The 26,192-nt window shown below is 36.6% G+C and overlaps 1 protein-coding gene across 7 annotated transcripts in view; it reads left to right on the top strand.

Moving 5' to 3' along the window:
• The window catches only part of PRKCZ (protein kinase C zeta), a 150,449-nt gene that overhangs the window by 94,152 nt on the left and 30,105 nt on the right, over window positions 1–26,192 (top strand). For 5 of the 7 annotated variants that reach the window (XM_075060320.1, XM_075060319.1, XM_075060323.1 and 2 more), the window contains 7 exons: window positions 3,743–3,874; window positions 5,177–5,258; window positions 7,482–7,534; window positions 10,522–10,710; window positions 13,920–14,017; window positions 19,539–19,625; window positions 20,362–20,497. In XM_075060320.1, the coding sequence (XP_074916421.1) occupies window positions 3,743–3,874; window positions 5,177–5,258; window positions 7,482–7,534; window positions 10,522–10,710; window positions 13,920–14,017; window positions 19,539–19,625; window positions 20,362–20,497 (777 nt within the window). Of the gene's footprint in view, window positions 1–3,742; window positions 3,875–5,176; window positions 5,263–7,481; window positions 7,535–7,903; window positions 7,955–10,521; window positions 10,711–13,919; window positions 14,018–19,538; window positions 19,626–20,361; window positions 20,498–26,192 lie in introns of those variants that run through there. The other 2 variants (XM_075060324.1, XM_032783560.2) reach the window with 2 other exon arrangements.

The raw sequence follows: 26,192 nt of genomic DNA, 5'->3' as shown, positions 1-26,192 counted from the left end.
TCTGGCCATGCTGTATCACATTTCTTATTAACTCATTCACCAATGGCATAAAAATAAGGATCCTAATAATATCTGTTGAAGGGCTGATTATCATCATTATTGGGAACTGTGAGGGACATGTACTTGGTTAAATAAATTCTTAATGCACATCTCCTAAAAGCCAAAGGTCAAGGAAGGTCTATGAACAGCAACCCTGACGTATAATTTCAAAAGTAAGTGATAAATGAAGAATTTAAAATAGCGACAACCCCTGGGATTTAGTGATAGTTAAGTCATTAAAGACTTTACTAAAGCCATCTCCATGGAATGACCGATGTGAAACCCGGTTGATGGGGGTCAGCTAGGTCAGAGTAAGAGAGAAATTCAAAACTAAGCCAAGAGGCACATGCTCAAATAATTCAGAAACAAATGAGAGCAAGGAAGTTGGAAAAAGTCCTAAAAATCAAAGGACCCAGGGTAATTTTTGAAAATAGAAATCTTTATTAACTAAAGAATGATTAAAAGTAGAGGGGAAGAATCAGGGAAGCCAGAAAGTTATTAACATTAAAAACTGGGATGTCTATAGAAGGAAGCACATTTTTTTAAAATAATTGGAAGGAGTACAATCCAAAAGGACAAACATTGCATCTGATTTTACTGTAAGTATTGAAGCCATCACCTACACTAGTGAAACAGGCTCACAAAAAATAAATGGCAAAAGCGAAGGAAAGTGAAGGTTCGTAAGGGATTGGCACAGCCAGCATCACACCTTGCAGGATGCAGAGCTGATGGACCACATCAAAAGTCACACAAAAAATAGCTAATTCTAAGTTGGGAAACTTTCCAGCAGAGCTTTTGGAAGAAGACACAAAAAATGAAATACTTGCTTTTTTCAAAAACTTAAGTGATAGCAGCTGAAACTGGCTTTTAAAGTAGGAAGTGTTTTGGAATCTAAGAATGCATCAGCTTGGAGATTTTCCTTTTCCTTTCACTGCCTGCAGTTGGTCAGTGTTACATCAGGTACCTAACATGGTGCTTGTTTGCTGTTGGGATGATCCACGAGGGAAGAGGAGTTTATCATACAGCATCAAAAAGTGTGCTGGGGATGTAACAAATGAAAACACAAGGTGGTTCTTGTTTACAGTATCATTCAGATGTGACATGAGTGACTATTAAACAGTAGAGGACATTGAGTAATAAAGGACAAGGGTTGGAGCAATAGCAGTTTGTGGATGTACAGTTATGGGATATGTTCAATTTTTGGTTCTAGTTTTTTCAAATATTAAATTAGTTCACTTCTAGTTCATCATTCTAGTTCACTAGATGTGTTTTTTAGGACTGTACTGAGTTCTGTGTATGCCTTCCCACTCATTTTGTTTCTTTCTAAAGTAATTTCATAAGTACAACATAGACAAGATACTTATTCTAGTCACTCTGTTTGACCCAAGTCTTTCGTTTTCTGCAAGTTACAGAACTTGTCAAAGTTCAACAAAGGGTCTCTTTTTGCAAAGACAGCCAAACCTAGATTAAACTGGCATGGATGTAAATTCCTGAAAAGATAATCTTGAATTTTTTTGGAGATTTCTGATGTTAGTTATGCACCTTGGATACCACAAATTGTTTAAACTGCTTGAGATAGAAAATATTTAATCACAAGATACTTGTTCAAAGCCTATATTTTAACACACGTTCCGCTATCAGAGGTCCCGTTCCACTGTAAAACTATTTCTCACTATATCTCTCATAGCATTGCTCCACTGACACACAGATTCCAAGGCAGTGGTTCTCAAACTTTTGTACTGGTAATACCTTTCATGCAGCAAACCTCTGAGTGTGACCCCCACACACACACGTATAAATTAAAAATACTTTTAAAAATATTTAACGCTATTACGAATGCTGGAGGTGAAGTGGGGTTTGGTGTTGAGGCTGACAGCTCACGACCACCCGTGTAATAACCTCACAACCCCCTAAGGGGTCACAACTCCCAGTCTGAGAACACCTGTTCTAAGGTCATGCAATGGCAAAAGCTGCAATCAGACCCTAGGAGTCCTGACTCCCAGTCTATGTGTATGGTCATAGCCCAAATACTCTCCTCGGTTCTTTCCGTTGATTGGCCTGGCTTGGAGTATCAGAAATCCAAGAAAGTATAATCCCAGTGCTCATAAATCATAAATTTTAAAGCTTGCCTCCGTTAGGCACTCTGCCTCTTTGAAAGTATATAAAACAACTTATTTTGTAATTGAATGCTATTTAAAGTAAATATATTGATTCCAAACATGGCTTTTCTACTGGGTAAAATGGCCAAATTTAAGCATGCTGATGTGTTCCAGTATCAGCTAAATCGCTGTGTTCATTTCCAGGCATTAGGAAAAATACTGAGAAATCTCTAGTGTTGGTTTATGTAGAAGGAGGAGACGTATTAAACTTATAAAGGGAAGAGCCTGCGTCCAGTACTCCAGTTAGAATCTTGTTCATTTCTTTATAATTTCTCTATATACATACTGTAGAGATTTATCAAATAATGTCAGCTCTGCAGTGCAAAAATGCCCCCTCCCTTGGTCTTAAGAAACTACTTTGAGGACTCTTGCATAACAAGTTGATGTATAGAAGTTCTCTGATCATCCCCTTTGATTTTTTGATGAAGCAGTTCTGGGAATTCTTTTATATTCGAAGTGCAATAAGGATCAAAATGCTAATTGTAACTTGTTGAGCCTCAGCATTTGCTGTTGAACAGTTGTTCTCAGCATCTGGATAAAACAAAAAAACTTAATTAAATATGGAAGAATGTTAATACAATGCTATCCAAGGAATGCATTAACCTCTGTTTTCACAGGCTTATTTCTTAACCATAAAATTGTCCATAAGCTGAAATTTTTCACACACCAGTCCAAGGAGTGAAATTTTTAACAATTTGTGGGGAAGTGAAAATTAATTTGGCTGTTGGAAAGGTTAATGCTGTCTCAGTTTTGTGCACCTGCTGTCCATAAACAGTCTTATTCATACAGGGCCATAGCTGAGCATAATGTTTTATGGACAGTCCATGCCCCAAGGAACTTGGTCAATGTCAATTAAAAACCTTGCATATTTTGTTCTACTGACTTGCAGTATTCTCTCCTCAACTAAAATGAACCATGGACAATTGTGCCTTCTGTTATGGTGCTCCATACATGTCAGATATTCTTTTCCTGCAGTGTGACAAGCAATCTTGCTCTACAACCTCAAAATCTCCTAGAAATACATTTTTCCATATCTTTAATCAAATACCATCTGGCTTTGCTCTTATGCCTCACCTCATCACTTAATTTAGCTCATGGTTATTTCACACTGTAATTGACAAAGAGAAAATACATTTGTAATTTTTCTAATTTAGATATTAAGCTCTTCCTCCCAGAAACCTTGTCTTAATACATGCCTTCAAAATGTTGCACACACTAATGGCAAAAAAAGAAAAATACTAATAGCCCAACTTTTGCATGCAAATTGCTGGTTTAGCAATGTCCAATAGGTGTACGTCTGCTTTTACTGATACAGTCACTTTGGTTTTGGAGTATTGGGTACAGTACCTAAAATCAGAAGCAGTGCTTGAATAAAGTTTTGAAGATGCACCCTCAGGTGAGTGATATCAATAAGACATGTTTCTGATGACTATAAATACTTGAAGGAGTGTGAAATAGTTTCTTTTGGCCGGTTGTTATGAATACATAGAAAAGAATTGTTAGAGGTCTAAAACTTGAATATAATTATACTGCTTGCTTTTTAGAGAGCATATTGTGGCCAGTGCAGTGAAAGGATATGGGGTCTCGGAAGGCAAGGCTACAAGTGTATCAACTGCAAATTGCTGGTCCATAAACGCTGTCACATACTTGTTCCACTGACCTGCAAAAGGCATATGGTAAGTTTGTATTCCGTATAAAGCTAACGTGTTTTACCACCTCCAAGTTCGTTATTTCCAAAGAGTATTTCCTAACTGACAAAATGTTGTTCGTGTATGCAGGTTGCTAGGTTCGTAAATGGAGAAGGGGAGGGGGTATGTGTTGTGATCAATGAAGACAAAGTGAGGAAAGCAGACCTTTGTGCTGTGAATAAATACAAACAGACTTGGATTTGAAGTTCTTATTAGTTCACAAGGAAGTATTTATTTCACAGATAAATGAAGAACACAGTTTGAAAAAACGTTTTCAGTTGTATCCTTTGTCTCATGGGAATTTCTGCAGATTTAAGAAGCTCTTTTTTGTTTTTGCATCTCCATTTGTCATTTAGACATCTTCCCTGGGTCCTGCTGCCATTTTAAACTCAATCTATTAAATACTCACCTTCTCCTGATCTGTCTACCCATCTCCTTTATCTATTTGTATTGACAACTCCAGTATTCTTTCAATCGTAGACTCAAAACTTTGGTGTCTTCTCCTTCCAATCCCCAACCTCTTCCAAACCTGTCTTGTATTCGGTATCTTACTAGTTACTTTGATTTCTTCCTCTTTTAATATCAACCAAATTCATCTTTTCCTCACCATTCCAACTACTGAAACACCTTTTGCGTACATTGCCTTGATTCTTTGCCATCCTATTCATTCCTGCTTATGTGGAGATTGTATTTGAGTCAAACATACTTGCTGCTATGTCTGCTCTAACAGTTCTACGTGTCTTATGTTAATGGGTGAGAACTCGTTACAAAAAGAAAACTAAAACTTATGTCCTTTATTAATGAATGCAAGACCTTTTGGAACAATGGCAGTATTTCTTATTTTTAGCTGGGGCAGGGAATATGCTGATGCTTTAGACTGTCTATATAAATTCACACTAAACGTGGATTTACGGAATGGCTGCAATTTCACATGATACAGTCTCAGAAATCTTTAATTCTGTTTGTATGTATTTTACAGTAAAATATGCTGGATTTAGTTTTAAAAGAGAATTATTAAACATGAGATTTGTTTACACTGCACTGTGCAGGGGGCAGATGGACTTTTTCTAGAGGCTTTTTATAATTCATTACAAACCATTCATGTTTTGATAAGTATCTGTTATAACCCATTACCTGTCCTGGAAGCTTCAAGTGTAAATTTCTAGCTATAAATTATCTGTAGAACAAGACAGACTTGTTTAAAACCTTTAGTAAGCCATATTCAGATGGCATGAAACAGATTACATTAATTGATGGATGTTTTTTCCTGTAAATTCTGTATTTTGTCAGGATTCGGTCATGCCTTCCCAGGAACCTCAATTAGATGATAAAAATGATGATGTTGACCTCCCCTCAGAAGAAACTGATGGAAGTAGGTATTTTCCCTACTAGTGTGGAATTGATATGCTTATGCTTTTGGATGTAACTATAGTCATAATAGGAACCATGATACTAACTCAGTGCTACCAGTATTAATAATAGTAATTTTTAGTATGTTTGCCATGTTGGTTCCAGGATATGAGAGACACAAGGTACGTGATGTAATATATTTTATCGGATCAAATTCTGATTTCAGACTACACAGAGCTCTTCTTCAGAACTGGGGAAGGAAATCGGAGTGTCTGAACTAAATACAAGTTTGGGATAGATTGTAGGAGGACGTTGGAAATGGAGTGGGCAATAAAGGTTAGACTGTTATGCAAAAGGGATTTCAAGTGGCCCATTAGAGGTTAGCAAGCAGGGGTGTATTATAAATTGTTGTAATGAGCCATGAAACCAGTGTCTAGCACTGTTCTGAATTTAAATTTTTAGCAGGAGCAATGGAAGCTCCCTAAAACTGAGTGCGGGGGGGGAGGGGGGCCACTGGTGCTCAAACCATGGCTATGCTGCCTCTTGCCTCGAGGCCCCATCCTCTGCTCGCTCCTCCTTCCCTGCCCCTTGCCCTTCCAACCGGTAAAAATTGATGGGCCCTTGACTCCAAATCCCCCTCTATTCTGGAACCCCTCATTTCTAGCCTCGCTTTTTGAAGTTTCTGTGCAGGCTTCCTTTGAGGACGTGTATTGGAAGATCAGTTATGGAATGATAGCTTTGTGAAAAGTGCTTGCCAACAGGTGATAGTGTTTTCGTCTTTTATCCTTTTTCTATGAGAGTTTTTTTGAGAGCATTCTAATTGTTTGGTTTCACTCGCTTAGTTGTTGAGGCATTTGATGCACTGATGAAATACACCATGTTGTGATAGGCAAGTGTAGGACACATGATTCTTGCAAGGTGTGTTGTGAGGCGCATTGATCATTACAGCAGTGAAGTTTGTCTCCAGGTTTTGCATCTGTTTTTATGGCAGGGTCTGATGCCGCTTTGAGTTGGTGTGTCTTCGTCTGTGGGGAGCTCCCTTCTGATGGTGAAATTAGTATGATTAGGGAGTTGTTTGAAGGCAAGATTAGGGAGCTGTTTGAAGGCCAGAAGAGGGGGTTCAGGAAACATTTCTTTCAGGAAGTGGTCCCCAGCAAATATGAGCTGTAATTATTTGATGATACCCTGTATGGGTTCCATTGTGGTTTGATAGGTGACAGCTAGGTGTGTGTAGTCAGTGGGTTTTTTCTGTATTGAAGCAGATTATCCTCTGGTATTTGGGTGGCCCTTCCGTGATGCAATCTACTTCTCTGATGGAATGTAAATTAGGGTGACCAGATGTCCTGATTTTATAGAGACAGTCCCGATTTTTGGGCCTTTTTCTTATATAGGCTCATATTACCCTCCCACCCCCTGTCCCAATTTTTCACACTTGCTGTCTGGTCACCCTAAGTGTAAATTGGTCCAATCAAAGATGTAACCTCACCTACCTTGTTTCTGTAATAATTAGTATTACAGTAGTGCCTTGTGGATCAGGACTCCATCGTGCTAGGTATTATATACACATGTAATAGAATCCTTGTCCCAAAAATCCTACATTTGTGCCATGCACTCTGCCTCAGTTGTCCTATATGTAAAATGGGGGTTGTAAGGCTGAATCAGGTACTGTTTGTGGAGCATTTTAAGGAAGGTGCTATAGAAATGTATAAAGTGTGTAAGGTTTGGAGGTGGGTAGGGGTAGTGTTTTGTTTGTTTTTTTTTCACAAATTTTAGAGCCTACAACTTGTAAATTGGTTATAAATATACATTGCTAGTTAACTTGGTAACATTTGCAAGGAGTACAGAGCCAGCTGAGTATGTTACAGAAAGGGAGATCTTTAGCCTTCAGGTTAGGGTGTCTGACTATTTGTACGTTAAGATGTCTGTAACCAGTCCTACCTCAAGGCTTCATCCTCCTCCACAATCTTTCTCCCTGAAGAGGACTGAATAGAACACTTTGGGCCTGTCAAACATGGTTCAGCAAGTTAAAAGGTCACTGTTAAGTGCCAAAAGGTTCCTCTTCCCCTATTCTAATGCTGAACCCTGTTCAGCACCCTTAGTATGTACTATCAAGATTATGACAACTAAGTGAAAGAATCCTACCTAATGTCCCATGGGGCAAAGTAAACTGATTTTATGATTTTTCTGCTATGTGCAGGATAGTCTTGGCAAGCTACTTGTTCTGTTTATCCACTTTGTCTTGCAGTACCTTACATTCCTTCAACCCGGAAACATGACAACATTAAAGATGACTCTGAGGTATTTTTAAAATTATTTTAAAATTAATATTTACATTTTCTGTACATAATGTAGCTATAGTTTATAGACAGTGTTTTCTTACTGTATATCTTTTTTTTTTCCAGTAAAGGAAATCTGAGTCTCCCACCCCAAAATAAAGTATTTAGTGATTTTAATGGATTTCTCAGACTTTCTTTTGTTTTCTGTTTATATTGTCTCGATCACAAAGTGTGAAAGACTTTATTTCCCCATTCATATTGGAACAACTATGATTTATCTGAGGGTTGCAATTTATTGGTCCTTGCCTCTGAATTAACCACTTACAGTGGTTTAACATTATTTCAGTTCTTTGCCGTTCTCTCTAATGCATGTACACTGCTTATCACCCTCAGGCCACCCCTACACAGTTATTATGAATCTTGGTCCAGTGTCACTGACAATGTAAGTCATTATCTATCTGGTTTGGTCTGAAATTTTGCAGATAAATAAGATGCACTCAATTATAAAGGGCCCCGAAGAAATAAAAGTAGAATAATATACACGTTCGCTTTATTTTTTTAGTTCTTTTGTAGAGGGTCTAGCAGCATCTCTGCAAACAAAGAATGTTATTCCCTTGGAGCACTCTGACAAATTCCAGTGTACTTTAAATAAGCCTAACAGGCTTTAAAAATGCTCCTGGCATATTTAAAATAAATAAAGGACACTTTACAAAGCGTTACCAGTTTGGATTCCCCCTTTCAACAAAACTGCACCGTCTATTCTCCACTACAATCACTGCCAGTAATTCACACATGAATGGCTCTGGTTATTGCATAGATTGCTTTGCTTTCCATCATGTATGTTTTTAAGAATCCTCTCAAGAAAACACAGAGAGACTAAAATGTGTACATTGGAATGACTACAGAAAATTTAGTTTCATTATCTGAAATAGTTTATTTATTTACATATATTGCAGTAGTACCAAAAGGCCCAATCAGAATTGAGGTCCTCTTGTGCTAGGTGCTGTACAAATGCATAGGAAGACACCTGGCCCCTGCCCTAATCATATGTTCCCATTTTTTCTACCTTGTAGATGAGTGCTACTGAATTGAAACAGCATATCCTGCACAGAGAGGATGTGGCATGCTGGAACCTTGCTAACTAGAATCTTTAAGCTTAATGCAATCTCTTTTAATAACGGTCAATCCTAGATCAAGACTCCTTATATAAACACTTCCCCCATAGATCAGCAGAACCTTGATCTGGCTACAAGTACAGTAGTATGAGGTCAAATAAAAATAGACCATAAAAAGTGTTGAAGCATTGTAAACATTGCTAACGTGGTATAACTGGGGCACATACTGTACTTTGCTTAACTCTTTCCGACTGCTTGATTTTGAATGTCTCTAAATCTGTCATTTCTAGTCAGCAAAATTGTATGGTTTTATTTAATGCCAAGACATATCTCTCCAGGGGACAAAATAGTTATTTCTACTTTCTTTAATAAAGCTTCAATCAAAATAATATATTCTCCTTTTTAAAATCTCTTCCACAAATATTCACTCTTGGGAAATCAGCATGGTCCTGACTAGCAACTTGAATTTCACTACAACTGTAGTGTGTTTGATGTACTCTGAAACTGTTTAACCTCCTGCCAAGGCAGATGTACTCAATTAGCAGAGTATGGTTTCTGTATCTATCTTTCTGCTTAGATCTTCTTTTATTAATTTGTATCTCCTTATCTTTCAGAATGTGCAAGACACTGTTCACTCACACACACAGCTCTAGCCTGGAAGGGCTAGCAATCCAAGAATTGAATTCAGACCCTCTTTGCTTGGTCAGAGTCTTTAATTTTCCAGAGTAGGAAATGCAAGAATTTTCATGTGGATGGATACCACATAGCTGTATCCAAAATCCTATGAATGAGTATTTAAAAGAAAAAGATACTTGGAATTTCCAGGGCTTACAGTTAGGCAAAACCTGAAGTGGAAATGCTTAGTGCTTAGAAATGAGCAATCAGTGACACATAACTTTTTTCCACTGTGTTAATAATAAAAGAGAGTTGCATGCCATCTCCTTTGTCCTGATTTTATCATCAGAAAAGGAACCTGATTGTAGGACTCTTTATTTTAAATATGCCTCTGTCTGACTTTGGACTTTTATCAACTTGAGATTTAAGTCTCTGAGGGTCTGTCTTGACTAGGAAAAGTGGTTGTGTTTAGCTATAATGTATAAAGTAAGCATGACCTAAACTTGACCACTTTTTCAAGACAAAAACGTCATGTGGAGAACCTGGCTGGATCAATATTTGGTAATGTAATACAGACCCAGTCACCTCTAGGTCTTTAATGTAAATTTCTGCTCTGTTCTGTATAAAATAAAAGCTGATTCCAATGCAGTGGGTTCTACAGGCGCACTGTACAAATGTAGAAACTGGTTTGCATATTAAAAAGCAAGTTACCCCAGTGAAAAACAGAGCATGAAATAATCTTAGATGATAGGTCTGCCACGAACTGTTGGCTCTGTTGCATGGGAGACTTCCCTGGCTGGGTGTTTTGAACAACCCGCATGTCAGGCACTGGCAAACCAGCCACCATTGCCCAAAATAGCACTTTAATATAATGACACTTTACATGGTGTGGTGAGCTGCTGAAGATAATTGCATAGATATGTATGGTTCTGCAGCAGTTCACCTTCAGAATATGGGAACATTCAGAATTTATTCTTAGTAACATGTTTTTAGTTAAGATGAAATGTTCAGCAAGCTATTCCTTTGGGGGGAAAAAAAACAACTGGCACCCATAATAGCAAGTAGAAAAATTATAACAAGGAAGTTTTAAAAAAAAAAAAAAGACGACTTGTTTTAGGGCTATGTCATTCTTGTACTATTTGACAAATCGGTGTTTGACTAGCATGCACATTGAGCAAATCCTGACTCTGTTCAGAGATTAAACTTGTTTGCGCTAACAGTTTTTAGTTAAGAAGACTTCAACTGTTTCTAAATGTGTATCTGTTTTGTCTTTGTACAGGATATCAAGCCGGTTATTGATGGAATGGATGGAATTAAGATTTCTCAGGGCCTTGGACTACAGGACTTTGACTTAATCAGAGTTATTGGACGTGGAAGTTATGCCAAAGTTCTTTTAGTACGGTTAAAAAAGAATGATCAAATTTATGCCATGAAAGTAGTGAAAAAAGAATTGGTCCATGATGATGAGGTAAAAGTCTGTGTTCAAAATTTTAAAATACTGAGTTGAATCATGGTTAGGTATTGTCGTTGATTCTAACTGGTGAATGAAAGAAAATGTATTAAAAATGTGACTGAAATTTTGAATAAATATTTTGTCATGTAGTGGAAGCTTCACTGACTAGTAAGTTAGTTGGTGGCATCAACTGCCTAGATGAAGTATGGCACAGATTGGTTCTGGGAGAAATGTCCACTACCTCCGAAGTAACTAATACAGACTAATTGGCTAGCAGTCTTAGAAAAACACAAATGAATTTTTTCTAATAAACCTGAATGTTATCAAAGTCTAGCCTTTTATTTGTTGGTTAAATAAAGCATTGGGTGTTAAATAGTCTGTTCATCTGTGACTGAAAGGATAGCAAGATGTTGCCTCCCTCCCAATTTCAGCTTGTAGGGTGTCAGAAGAAACTAATCAACAAACGCTGAACTTCATAACAGGAGCTGAACTTACATTTTTGTAATGTTTTTTTTTATTTTTATAGAAGTAAATCCACTGTGAGTGCATTTTGGGTGTACACACACACGTAGAAGAGAAGTACATGTAATATAAAACTACAGATCATTTTTCACATTTAGTAAACACTGGCTTTTAAAAGGGGCTACATCAACATGATTATTTTTTTCGAGAGTCAATTTAAAAAAAAAAAAGAATTCCAGTCACTGGTGGACCAAGGGCATGTCCTGTTTTTTTGTTTTTTTTTTAAATTGCTTTAAAAATGTGCTGTAATAGTTTCTTCGGTGAGGTAGGGAGTGACAAATTGAGAGGAAACCATGAATTTGACTGATACCAAATGCACTGAGTAAATGAACTGGAAAAATAAATAAAATATTTTTCAGTAGTTTCTTTCCATATTAGTAGTCTAACTTCTGGCTATACCAGATACATATTTTTCAGACACAAATGTGATTTTTAATTTGTCAGTCTTAATTCTATGGCCACTGGAAAACTAGTTTACAAAAGGCAATATTTTGTTGCAAAGAATGTAAAAAAAAAAAAAAAAAAAAAGATATAATTGGTGGTGGTGGTAACCAGTTTCACTAGTTGCTGTACTTGTTACATTGCAGAGACTGATATTAGAAGAGTAAGGCTACTTAGATTCTTTATCTTTAGACTTGCTTGCCTAAGTGTTGCAATCTCTCTTTCATGACCAAGAAAAAGTTGCTTCACAGTTACCTTTCTTGTTTCTTCAGTTGTTTCTTTGTGACAGTGAAAGGCGAGGAGACATATTTAGTCAGCTTTGTAGTTGCCTTTGAGAACTTGAAACAGTTGAGAATGATCTGTCAGTTATTTTGGATTGTGACCTCACGCATCATAACATAGAAACTTGATCTAATTGCTGCTGATTGCCACAAGTTAGCATCTATAAGAAATGGAATTTTATGACTACATATCTAAAGTGATGGAAATTTCATTTGATTGTGTTTCAGTGGTAAAAAAAAATGCATTACTTAGTAATGTTTTCCTCTTTCAAATACACCTCTACCCTGATATAACACGACCTGATATAACACAAATTTGGATATAACGCGGTAAAGCAGCACTCCGGGGGAGGTGAGGCTGTGCACTCCAGTGGATCAAAGCAAGTTTGATATAACACAGTTTCACGTATAACGCGATAAGATTTTTTGGCTCCCAAGGACAGCGTTATATCGGGGTAGAGGTTTATCAGTGAATTTAGAATGCATTGAACCTGCTAGTGCTTTGTTAGTTAGCATTGTAGTAGCAGGAGTATATTCAAAGGCTATCTTCACCCAAGTGGAACTGAAGCAGATCCCTCCTGATTTAATTAGAACAGAAGTTAAAGGAACTGAAAGGAAATATCCTGTTGAATGCTCATTCAGAGTATGTCGTCAGGCTAAAAGTAATACATTTTCAAAAAACAAAATTCATTAACTGTCTTTTTACCAAGTAACCTTATTATGTGAAAGACAACATAGAAATACTTATCACAAAGCACCAGTTATTAAAGCTGAAAGAATTTTTAAAATATAATTTGCTTTATGCTATTCATGCTGTTTCTTAGCCTAGGAAATGAAAATAATGTCCCTTTTTTCCCCCCTTTTTCGGTAGTTACTAGCCAGTGTCACTCTCCTGTTCCAATAGAAATAGCACAATGCTACAAAGCTTAGTTTATAGTCATTGTAAGAAAAGTTTACTTGGTGTGTTTTCTTTTTTATTAAAAAGACATGGAAACACTTCTATTGCTTGTATATACACAAATTAGTATAAACATAATTTTTTGCCTGTAATTGACCTGTCTGTGCCCCTTCAAAGGCTACGTCTTTATGTATGTTAATACTTGATGGGGATTCCCAACTCCCATGAAGATCTCGGTTGGTGGGCCTGGCCTGACAGGATAGCACTAAAGATTGCTCTCTGGAGGTTGCAATCTAGCTTTGGGCACCTGAGTATCTGTCCTAGTTGTCTTTGGATTGACTGGAGAGTTGACATATTGTTGGTCAGCTAGGAACTGGGGAATTCAAGCTCACCAATGCCTGGGGTTTCCTGCCGGGCACTGCTTGATAAGTATTCATGGAGTGGGTAGGGTATTGTGGAATATATGTTGTAAAAGATGTGGGGAATGCCTACCTATGCTGAGAACAGTTATAATACACAGACTTTAGGTTTTGCATTTATGAACAGGTTTGGGATATTTTGTTACAATGGGTCTTGGTTTTGCAATGCTGTTCTAGCATCTATTAAATTTTGGAAATACCAATAGCTTGTGGTCTCCTTTCTCAGTATTTCACCTTCATAGTTTAGCTGATCACAGAAACCATATGAAACTCAGTGACTTGTACCCAAAACAAAGCAAATTGTGGCAACTCCAGCTGACACAAATGGTGATAATGTGATATCCGCTTGTTTCAGGACACTTTGAACCAATGTATCATTAATATTTCACATATGTTTTCTTATTTTTTAAACTTCATGACTAGTAAATTTTGTTCAGATTCTTCTGGATATTCAGAAAACCTCTGACAAGCTGTTGAAGCAAAAAATATTTAAACTTTCTCTGGGCCAAGTTTTTTTCCATCTTTTTTTTTTTTTTTTTTTGAAGAATGTTTGTAACAGTGACTCATATATATGGGAATATAAATGTTGACAGTTTCTTTTCTGGCTTTACCCACAGCGGGGTATCCAACAGTAGTTCTGATTCTCCAAATACTCTATTTCAGGATATTGATTGGGTACAGACAGAGAAACATGTGTTTGAACAGGCATCCAGTAATCCATTCCTAGTTGGTTTACATTCGTGCTTTCAAACAACAAGTCGGTAAGAAAGTTTTGAAGTTATTTTGCTTTGAAAATCTTGATCTTTGTACTAACTGCTTTTCATAAAGCAACCATGGCAGTTAGAAAGTGTCATCTTAGTGTTTTGAGACCTTTGGATGGAAGTATTACTATAACAAGCCTCTGTAGAAATAACACAAGATGACTGTGTGGCCTATTTAATAGTATAGTAACATTCAGATATAGAGATGTAAATGGACAAACTTTTAGGGTAGTAAGTTGGCTGTGTCTCTATTATATATTTCTGGTCACACAAAATCACAGTCTTAAAAAGGACATACTAGGAACTGTGTCTTCTAACAATATTTATTGGGGCAATTAAGACAGCTTTTCTACATAATTTGGACAACTTAAAGGCAGTTCCTACATATATATCTAGATGTCATTTTTTTGTATATAACTGTTATTTTTTATGCTTTTGTCACTGTGGCATTTGAATAGGTAACAGATCAAGAAAGTTCTTTGGTTTATTTGACCAAATACTTAATAAATTCTTATCTACTTTCAAATATCAGTGAATTGTTTTTTCTCATCTGCATAAACTGAAATGGTTTATATTTTTTCAGTATTTTATTGCATGAAGGTATTTAATGTGTGTGTGGGGGAGCGAAATGAAGGAGAAATTGTTCTATGCAGAGTGCATATGCCAGGTGAATAATGATGTTTCCAACTCGTTAACTTTTCTTTGTATAAGGGTATTCTATTCATTGGTTTGAATTTACCACAGACCCTTCAATGCTATACTGACACACATGCTAGTCATACAAAATGTTACATTTGTGATATTTGGAAGATTTACTTCCTTGGATTCTATTCATGTGAGTAGCATTCAGTAGACTGCCTGCATAACCTAAGCAAGGAGATTTTATGCAGTATTCAGTGGATTTATTTTTATTTATGCTTATGCACGTAGCCATTAAAAGGAGCCCCTGTTCTTTGTTCCCCATGCACCCTGACTATTCTTAAATACACAGCCATGAAATGGATCACCTCTGTAACTCTCCCTTCAACTTTTAATCATCATATTCATAGTAACCATAATGACCCAGCAGCAAAAAACATACCTTCCGATCAGCATTTTCTCTTTTTCTCACTGCTAGTGGAAATAAATGGGCTTTTCAGTTTGCCCTGAAGATCAGCAAGGTAGGGTTATTGTGGACCAGGACGAGAGAAGGAGTTCCAAAGGTGACCTGTAGAAGATGTTTTTAAAAAAGGGATGTTTTTCCTTTTTTATTTGTTGCTTTATCATGTATGAAAAAAGTGATCTAAAGGTTTTTATTTTTGTTTTTAATTTCTGCTTGTTTTTTAGCTTAGAAATACTAGCAGGGTTAGCTCTGATCTTTTTTTGATTTTGCACAAGAGTCTGTGGGATGTATGAAGATATATATTACCACTCACCAAGTAATTGAAGGAAAAGGTTGCTGAAGCGTAGTAGATCAGAAAAATAAACAAAAATAGTTTTAAATATTACCTTTTAAAATCCTTTCCTTTCTGTTTCTGTTTTCACTGTCTTGGCTCTTCTGATGTCATTTCACTAATACTTCCATCTCATCATGCTGTCTTCCAGGACAGATGAGACCTGAATGACTAATGTGAAAAACAGAGAAAAAGCTCTTCAAAAAATCAGGCTTCCTTATAAACATCATGAGAAACAAGAGGAGGGCTGAAACCAGAGTTTAGATAACTCCTTTGCATGTCATTTCTTTGGGAGATTTTCATACTGGAGCAAGTTTGAAAAAAGAGAACATGTGGAAATAAATATAAAGTACTTGTCCAGTGTTTTTCTGTATTGCTTTTGTTGTTGGGGTTGTTTTTAGTCCTTTCTCCCAGCCTTGCTTCTCCTTTTTAATCCTGCAGTGAAACCAATATCTGTGTTTATGACTTAAGTCTGTTGTCCTGGGTATTGTTGTAATGTCACAAATTCAGCATTATGACTTCACTGCAGGATCAAATGGAAGCAGGAAACTGACTGTGAGGAAGCAAACTTATTCAAGTGCAAGTAGTGTTGATAATCTGCACACAGGAAACAAACAGTAACATGGGTAAGCTCTATATTTAAGTCCTGTATTAAAATTTTCTTTCCCTAAGCAACACTTTTAAATATTAGATCAATGGTTGGTGTTCTATTTTTACTTACAATCTAAAATATATTTAAGTTTAAATTTGTTAACAATAACAAAGTTATAATAAATGTATATACTTAGAGAAATAGTTTAAAAGAGAATTTCTCACTTTACATTGTTTATTTACCTGGGTGATGTCACTAATCCTCACAGTACAAAAAATGCAGTTTCCTACATTTTTAGGAATTGGTGTCATTTATTGTTATTACAGTGAGAGAGGTACACATGGTACTTAACCTGTAATTAAGGTAGTTTCCTAACATGGCTGGTTAAAATTGAAGGTCTTGAGCCTGCAAAGAGTAGTCCCATTGAAGATAGTAGGGACTACTCACGTACATATAGTTAAACATATGCATAAGTCTTTGCAGAATCATAATCTAAATTAGATAACATTATGGATCACAATAACCAAGGTATTGGGAAAGGTGGGGGGCATAAGAGGTCAGCAGTTGCAACAGTGAAAGATCACGAGTTTTGCTTATTAATATGTATTCAAATTGTTTGTTAGTGGCATGTTGGTCTTGGTTTTATTTAGTTTTTTGTAGTTCTTCAATAGCAGTTGCAAAAAAATACACTCAATTACTTAAGAGGCAGACTAGCTTGTCATGAGCCAATTTCAGGATTCTTTTTCTTAAGTGTCTCCAAAAAGAAGGGGTCGGTCCTTTGCTTTGGATTTTAACTTAGTTTGGATTTTGACTTAATTTGGAGTTGTGTTTTCAGAGGGCTTTTCTCTGGATGGAATTCATAGGTTCTTCTATATTGGTTAATCTTTACAAAGTATGTGTTTTAGAATTGGATGAGCAGTGGGGAGAATTTGCCAAATATATGTGGGGAAAGGAAGGAGTAGAGAGAAGAATTTTTAATTCTGGAATAATTGGGTGCATAAAGAAAAGTTGCTTCCGAGGAAGCTTCAGTTTTCATATGAAGCACTCACTCAGCATATTGCTATTCTGTAGGACTCTTTAACCTTGTCAGTTTGCATGGATCATGTTTTCCCACATATGGTATCTTCCCTCCAGTGTGTAATAAGTCTTTTCAGATGGCTGATCATTCCACTTGTATTTTCCCTACCCCATTGCATTTTCTCTTGTGTGTTTTGAGGAGTGCATTGCAAAACTAGTTTTGAAAAGCTAGTAATAGGCCCTGATAATGCAGCCATTAGCTTCAGGGGGTATACTATGTAGAATGTTACAGACTTGGACCCATAATGGTTATTGCAATGTCTTCGAAGATACATATCAGACTAAAAAAACCCAGGCTGATTATTCATCTGTCTCCAAAATGTCCATAAATTTCTGGAGTTTCCTGCAAAATCTTTGTAACCACCCCTGCTTGACATACTGCCTTTCTGTAATGCAAAGTAATAAGGAATGCTGATTTATCAACAAAAAGCGAAAGGCTGAGGCCAGTTGTCTTGCTTTGGACAGAAATTTGCATATGAAATTAGTCACTGTCCTCTCTGATTATACTGTGTTGTGCTATGAAGTAGAGAATCATTGCATGCTGGTTAAGATGCCAATAGATGAGACTTTGAGTTGTTGTTGAATTATGATGTGGTAAATTGGATTTTCCCAAGGTTACGAGATCATACAGGTCCACCTTAATATAAAAAAATAGTATTTTATACTAGGCAAGGGATTGAAAAAATGTTTATTAGGTTAGCTTCTGCTACTGTGGGCAGCATGGGCGGGGGATTATTCAGTTGCATTCACATTCAGATTCTTTTAGTGTCAAAGTTTCTAGTCAAAAGAACAGAGCTATTATAATCCTAGCTGGTCCTGTTGGCCACACCAAATTTATTTTACATTTCTTGTGAAAAAATGGCCCCACCTGAACTCATCAGACTCCTAGTTTTATTACGGGTGGCCATACAGAGCCAGGTATTTCTGTATCCTTCGAATTTAGAATGTTTCTCACAGCATGACATCAGGAACTCAGATTGTTGTATTCAGCATATAAACAGAATTATCTTCATTTTTATGGGTGTGTATAAGGATCCTGATGCAATTTAGAACTTCATTTGGAAGTGATTGAAATCATTAGAATCTTTTTACTTTTCTCAAACATAAATTTGTTTTTCTACATTTCTCTGAAGCGTGTCTCCAGACATCTTTCTTCAGTGTATCAGTTTTGGCTTTTCATAAGCTAGTGCAAATAACAGCATAATAGTTGTATATTCATTAATGCTCAGAATTCTACAGTGCTTACTGACCTTTTTAATGCTCAAAATTAATAATAAAACTAATCATCTTAGTCTTTTTAAAATGTTTACTTTTGACTTGTGTTTTGGTTGGTTTCAAATGTATGTTACATGTATCAAAAATGTAACAAGTCCATGCATGTGAACTTTGTTTTTCAAATATGAAGCTATTCATTGCTTGATTTTTTTGTAAAAAAAAAAACAAAACACCTTCACCGTAAAACGGTATTCAGTATTTTGTCTAATACTTATTATATCAAAGCAAATCTGTGCCAAACTCCTAGATGACTGATCCTTTTTTAGTGGCAAATAATAAAATTTCATCTAATGAGAAACTTTTTTTTTATTTTTTAAGTACACTGTTATATTAAAACATACTTATAATCTAACACAAGGCAGTTTTCTAAGCCATTCAGAATACAGCTATTCAATAGCAGTACACGGAAGAAAATTGATACTACTATTCCCTGTTTCACGAGACATATTGCAATCTGCATCAGTCATTTGATGTGATAGACATAGCCTTTAAAATAAGATGTTTTCATGGTATAAATGTCTCATTATTTGAAAATTAATGTCTATTTTGCTCCTGCATTTGTTTTTGATAAAGCCTTTGGCTTTGCAATTTATCATCTACTTGTCAAACTCCTTTGTCGCAATCTCTGACTATTTTAGACTTTTAAAATATACATCTGATACTGTATTAAAGAAATGTTTTACACTGACAGCCCACAATGGTACTTGGTTAATTTCAGCAACCTCTGTTATCCTTTTCATATGTTTGGAAAGTTATATTGGCTTCATGTCAAACTCAGACCTAGTTTTAAGCAGGTACGCCGTCATTAAGTTCAAATCAATTTCATTTGTGTTTTTCTATTGGAGTATTCTTATATATGCTTTTAAATTATAGATATGTCATCTACATACCACAGACATGGGTGTATTCTAAATTAAATAGATGCTCTTGTTTTATTTTTAAGTGGTTATTAATTTTTATTGTAATTACAATTTTAAATGTCTAACTTGAGATGGCAACTTGGAGGAACATTTTTAACTTTAGATTTTGTTGTTGTTGGAGTGAAATATTAACTGTGACCTTAGTAAAAATGTCAGTCTTATGGAATTAAAAAAATACAGTTTTTCTTGAGTTGAAATCCATTTATTGTATTGTACATTTTCAGATTGTTTCTTGTCATAGAGTATGTAAATGGGGGAGATCTCATGTTTCATATGCAACGGCAAAGAAAACTTCCTGAAGAACATGCAAGGTATTTTACTAATGCATAGATAAGTGTGATAATTCTCTTATAGTATCATTACATAGCACAACATACAATAGTTTATCTTAAATGACAGTAAGAGAATACAAAAATTTCAAGGGAAATTGCTGTAGGTGATTTGGAAAGTTTTTAAAAAAAAAAAGCATTTGATAATAGGAACAACTAGTTGTCATTGCTTTTATATTTGATTAACAGTTCTCTGAAGTGCATTGCTGATGTAGGGTTTAAGTGTTTTGGTGAACATAGTTAAGGGAGTTTTATACAGAACCTAGTAAAAAGTACTGTCTTGCAAGTGTTGGCATTGCAGACACATGTCTTGCCTCTACATTAGAATAGTTGATGAAGATTTTACCAGCTCAGAAATTCAGATCTGATACCCGTTATTTGAGTTTTACAGCTTCAGAGAAATGTTCGATAGTATGATGGGGAAAAAAATCTCTTCAATAGCAAATTGAAAAAAAGTTACTTGCTATAAGTCTTTAGTTTTGTAGATAGTGGCTATATTTTTTAATTATTTGTATTTTTATTGTAACAACTACTTTTGAATGAATTTAGGGGTTTTGTTGTTTTTATCCTCTCCATGGTGAGAAGCTCTGGGACTCTGTTAGCTTTTCCTTTTTACTTTGTTCCTTTGGTTTCAAAAACTGTCGTTTGGATTTTTCAAGTTATGCCAACTTTGTGTAATTCTTCTAGTAATGAATATGGCTCTTTTTTCCTGTTTAAGGTTTTATGCTGCTGAAATTTGTATTGCTCTGAATTTCCTACATGAGAGAGGAATAATCTACAGAGATTTAAAACTAGACAATGTTCTGCTAGACGCAGAGGGTCATATCAAGTTAACAGATTATGGCATGTGCAAGGTACGGTTCTCCTCTGATTTTTTCTCTTTACTTATAATTCTACTGTAAATCTGTATATTTTAATATGGTTGTGTCAGATAGTCTTGTTGAATCAAATTCTACAGCCAGCAACACCGGGGAAAATCTGAGACATGAAGTTTGCCTAGATTGATGTAAGTGTAACTGATTCTAGAATTTAGTCTTAAACTGCAGTTCTGCTCTGAAAAATTACTTCTGAAAAATGGCATCACATTGCTCAACAAATCTATTTTTTGGGTGTATTCCAAGTCATACTGCTGAATTTGTGGGCAAAAATAAAGTTCTTACTATTTTTGTCCTGTTAGACCTGCAGATTCAACACAGCTATGAGTGCTAAATTCTGTTCCTTCACATGTATTACCAACAGAACTGTTAACTAAATTCTGTCCCAGGACCAGATATGGCCAGGCTGCTTTTACGTCCATATAATTTCATTGAAGAAAATTAATTGTAACTTGCCTTTATTTTAGAATAATCACATTCTATTACAATGCTTTGGGAGCCAAAGTCACAAGGGGTTCCATAGTTAGATAGTAATTGATTCTTGACCCTTTGGTTAAGATGAAGTGTAGGGACAGATTATACCAGAGATGCAGCTATGAGAATGAAACCCTGCCTCATGTCCTGTGCAGCTATAAGCCCCATTCCAGGGCACGGCCACTTCACCACAATGTTGTGCATAATAGGTTTGTTAAGGCAATTTCAGCATCTGAGAGATAGGTTTTCGTTAACTCTTCTATTCCGGACTTCAACTGCCAGCTAAGATGGATGTTGTGATCACTGACAAGGAACCAGAAGTGAATTATCCCTGTGATGGGTCCCTGGGTTCCCCTCCAGGATGCCACTTGGAACTGGGGTACCACTGAGCTCACCTGACTCACCAGCCTGGGCTCCTTTTCACACTGTGGTGCTGTGATAAGTTGCCACGCTCTCCACATTTGCTCTTTCACCAGCTCACACACAGATAGGGTCACACCTAGCTGCAGCTTCACACACACATGCTGAGATCAGCTCTGCATGGGAAGGCTCAGCTAAGGCACCTCCCAAATGCTAAGGCATCCCCCTGCCCCCGGAGTGTAAACCCAAAATTATACTGTCTTGCACTGTATAGGGAAATGTACAGCATAAGCACATAAATTTTGCCCCCTCCCTTAATGTGGGGGGAGAGAGACAGAGATGCAACAGCTTTCTGCCCCAAGTTACAGTTTTCACAAACACTGCTGTTAGACAAAACAAGTTTATTAACCTCAAAAGGTAGATTTTAAGTGATGATACGTGATAGCAAACAGAGGAAAGTAGATTAGTAAATAAACAAAACCACAAACAGTTTAACATAGTAGATAGGTAGGATATGAATTAGCAAATTCTCACCCTGCGTGATAAACAGGCTGGCAGATTCTTAAGGCACAAGTTACCTTGACTTTCTCAGGTTTTCACACACAGGGTAAAAATCCCTCTACCGTGGGACCATCGCTTCCCACAGTTCAGTCCTTGCTCCTCAAGTGTTTCCAGGTGTATTGTTTTGGGAGAGTGAGGTACCATCATGATGTCATTGTCCCCCTTTTATATATTCTTCCCACTTGCTGGAAAGCTCTTTTGCTGTGACCTGGGTCAACTAGTTCCCATTGTGTAGAGCTATTTCTGAGAGGTTTCTGTTGTACACAGTTCCTCGGGTAATCCTTGTGCTTGTGTGCATTTCCTCAATAAGCCATTAACTTTGATTGGCCTTTTTACTGTTGTACCTGAAAGGATCCTTGTGGGTGATTTCAACCTCACAACATGTTTCAGTAACACATACAGAGCCTAACTTCACCTACGATGATCACACATACAATCCAATCAGATATTAATGTCTAGTAGATCAAGGTTTTTAGATTGCAACCTCACAAGGCATATTCTGTACAAAACATATCCTAATTACATGACAGTGGTGAATATTGGGGTGCCAGGGTGTCACAATCCCCTTCAAGAATCGAGTCACTGCCTTCATTGAGACACAGGAATGGAAAATAGAGAAATAGACACACACACCCCGGCTGATACCTTGAGAGAATGGGGATACTCCACTGCCATTCACCCAGTGATCATCAGAGGACTGGGTATCTGGGACCACAAGACTGAGACTGTTGGTTTCAGGACTTTAAGGTGTCCAGACACTACTCCAGACTGATAGAGTAGTTGATAGTTTCAGATACCACTATATTGAACACGTTATTGGACACTGCCAATCTGAAGGATAAGATCCAGACCACTAACTGAGAAGCGACAAGACTGATGGATTCTTTGAACTGATTTAACTAACTAGTGTATTTTCTTTTTCTGTGTTACATGCTTAACCACTAATCCTCATCTGTATTTTCTGCTGCAGGCAATTGTCAGCTCATATCGCTTTTCTCTCTCCATTTGCAATCCATGGTTATAATGTTGTTCTTGACAAGCACGAACTGATATAGCATGGGTATTTATAATGTGTATTCAACAATTTGTGTTCTGTAACTTTAAATATTCTCTAATAAAAGTTTTAATTTGTTTCATATCTGATATGACCTCTATTAGGATACTAACCCTGCACGTCTAGGGGGATGGCCTTGATGAATTAATACAACAGGTCTTTTCATCTCTCATTTTTGTGATCCTGTATATTTGAATTGTATTAGCCCTTTTCAATGACTGACTGGAAATCTCCAATACATTAGTTTTGGCACTGGAACTTTTTAGCACTTGTGACAAGATCAGGCCAGATGGCTACAACAGAGTGGTCGAAGGTAGATACATTAGTAAGCAGGTCCCTTTTCCCTGGTTAAGATAACAGGAACTATTCCAGAACACTCAGGAACTTTCTAGAACTAATTAAGGCTGGCAGGCTAATTAGGACACCTGTAGCCAGCTGGGAAGTTACTAGAATTAATCAAGGCTAATCAGGACATCTGGTATAAAAAGGCTCTCACTCCAGTTAGTGAGGTGTGCGTAAGGAGCTGGGAGTGAGAGGGCGTGCTGTTGGAGGACTGAGGAGTACAAGCATTAACAGACATCAGGAGGAAGGTCCTGTGGTGAGGACAAAGAAGGTGTTGGGAGGAAGCCATGGGGAAGTAGCCCAGGGAATTGTAACTGTTGTGTAGCTATTCCAGAAGGCACTCTAGACAACTGCAGTCTACAGGGCCCTGGGCTGGAATCCGGGGTAGAGGGCGGGCCCCCCTAAACTTCCCAACTCCTGAGCCAACACAGGAAGATCTCTGAGGCTAGCAAAATCTGCCAATAAGCACAGGATCCACCAAGGTAGAGGAGGAACTTTATCACTCACCAAATAGCACTTTAGAAAGCACTACTTCATAAATTTTGATCAAATGCAACCTGTACCTGAAGAGAGACTGAGGCAGGCAAATACAGCCCTACAGAAGGTTATTTGTAGCTTGATTTTAAAATGAATTGTGTTTTAAATAAATGTCCAAGCAGATATTAAGAAGCTCAAGTAAATTAATGCACTATGGAGATCAAACTGCTCAGGGGGCTTGTAATCGGATATTATCTCTTTGGGTTGCTGCTTTGACACACACTAATACTTGCTAACAGTTGTTGTCTCCAAGTTAATTGTTGGCCCATGTGAAATGAGATGAGGGTTTCAGTCTAGTTGTGATGGACTGCCAAGTCCCCAAAACTAGCACCACAACTAGCACCCTTTTTGTCAATTTCACAGGGTCCAGTGATTGAATGGAACAAATTAACTGAGCTACCTTCTCAGTCTTACCAGGGGTTCCTCCAGTTCATTATGCATATTAGCAGTGGGGCACTGTGGGGGAGCTTGCCTTGTCACTGTTTGTCATATACCTCTTCAAGGGATAACTAGGACTCCAGTTTTCAAGGACTCTTATCTGATGGACCAGCACTAAATTCACAACCTGGAGTTAAAAGGCAGCAATTGCAAAGAATTATGAATTGTTTTCATCTTTTAAAATAACAAATAAACACCTCCCTAAGCTCCCAGAAATGAGACACACTTTTTTCTTCATCTAAAATAAACAAATTAAATATTATGAATGTGTCAGGATTAGTAATGTCCAGGGTGGATAAAAATCAATGATTTTTTTTTTAAATTAAAAATGGATTTTTTTGATAAAATGATTTTTGTAGAAAAAAATCATCTAAAGATAGTTTTAATTAAGATACATTATAGCTCAAAGATATCTCATCATGGAATAGGGATTATAAATTCTGATTCTATAGTATGAGACAATATTTTCATGTAATGTTTAAGAAAAGTTTTGTAAATGAGTTCCAATAGTTCATGGATTAGGGAACCAATTTTATGGGGTTCCAGAGGCTTCTTTATAGATTATTTAGGTTAATCTTTCTATCTACCCAATGGGACTCAGTGCTCAGTCTAGAAGATACCATCAGAGATGCTTAGTTTTGCAGTTCTCAAACTGTGGCCTTGTCTCCAGAGATAACATGCTTGTTAACAGCAAAAATGGTTTAAAATAAATAAATTAATATAGAGAGGTGAGAAATAAGAGACCTCAACCGTATTGTCCATCTGCAGATTTGTGTACACAGAGTCAATCCCTTATCTCTCTCTAAAAGTGCAAAGTTTCAAAAAGTTCAATGAATAGAAAATTGTTGGGGGCGGAATAGATCTGGACAAGGAGAAGTCTGGAGATAAATGTGAGAGGGATGGACAGGCAGTAGAAACAAAAGTGAAACTGTTTGAACAACATAATCCAGAAGTCTTGAGCTCTTTGAGTGTAGCCTTCATTGATTTGAGATCTACCATACTATTCTCTCACTAGAAGGGAAAACCTATAGTGGCACCAGGCCATAAAAGAGACTCAGTTTGGGAGTAAGAACCATTCAAGAAATATGTATGCTGATGGTATTTTTAAGAAAGTCAACCAATGAATTTGTGGAAGTCACTTAAGAACTTGGATTCAGAGACTGTGGAAGTGATAATCTCACTTTTAACAGCAGTAGCTTCTTCTGCTGGTGTAGAAAGAATATTTTTTTCGTTTGGACTAATTCATTCCCCAAATTCAGAGATTGTTTGGGACCTGAAAAAGCAGGAAAGCTTATTTTTCTTTTCCGGATTATGAACAGACAGGAAAATGAAGGTGAAGACGGCTGAGTTAGCTGCAGAAGCCAATATTTTAAGTTTCTCATGTTGACCTGGCTGACATAGTCGATTTAATTTTTTGTGTTTTTTCTTAAATATTTCATTTAACTATTTTAGTTAAAAACAGTTCTAACAAAAACAAACCTAATTTTAAAAAACTTGAACCTTTAACTTCAAACATTCATATGCTTGTTTTGTTAAAATATTATATGTTTGCTGTTGAAAAAAAATCCAGAATACATAACATTGTTGTTTTAGTTAAATGAAACAATTGAAATGTCTGTCTGGTGGTGGTCTCCTCCTAATACAGCCTGGCAAGAAAATCCTCCAAATATTAATGATTAACCTGTTGAATTGGAGGTAGTTCACCTCCCAATGACTTCATAGATATCTGTTTCAAATACTTTTTGGAAAATGAAATAACCAAACAATCATTCATTTTCTGATATAGCTGTAAAACTAGTCTGAAAAGTTTTCAAAATAAATCACTGTTTAAAAATGTATCGTGTGTATCTTCGAAAAATGAAACCAAAATCTACATCTATCAGAGTTGAAGAACATGTATTAAGGTTG

This window comes from Chelonoidis abingdonii, chromosome 23 (genome assembly GCF_003597395.2).
Source record: "Chelonoidis abingdonii isolate Lonesome George chromosome 23, CheloAbing_2.0, whole genome shotgun sequence".
Classification (NCBI taxonomy): Eukaryota; Metazoa; Chordata; order Testudines; family Testudinidae; genus Chelonoidis; species Chelonoidis abingdonii.
The sequence above is the reverse complement of the archived record's forward strand: the minus strand, read 5'-3'. Positions and strand labels throughout refer to the sequence as shown.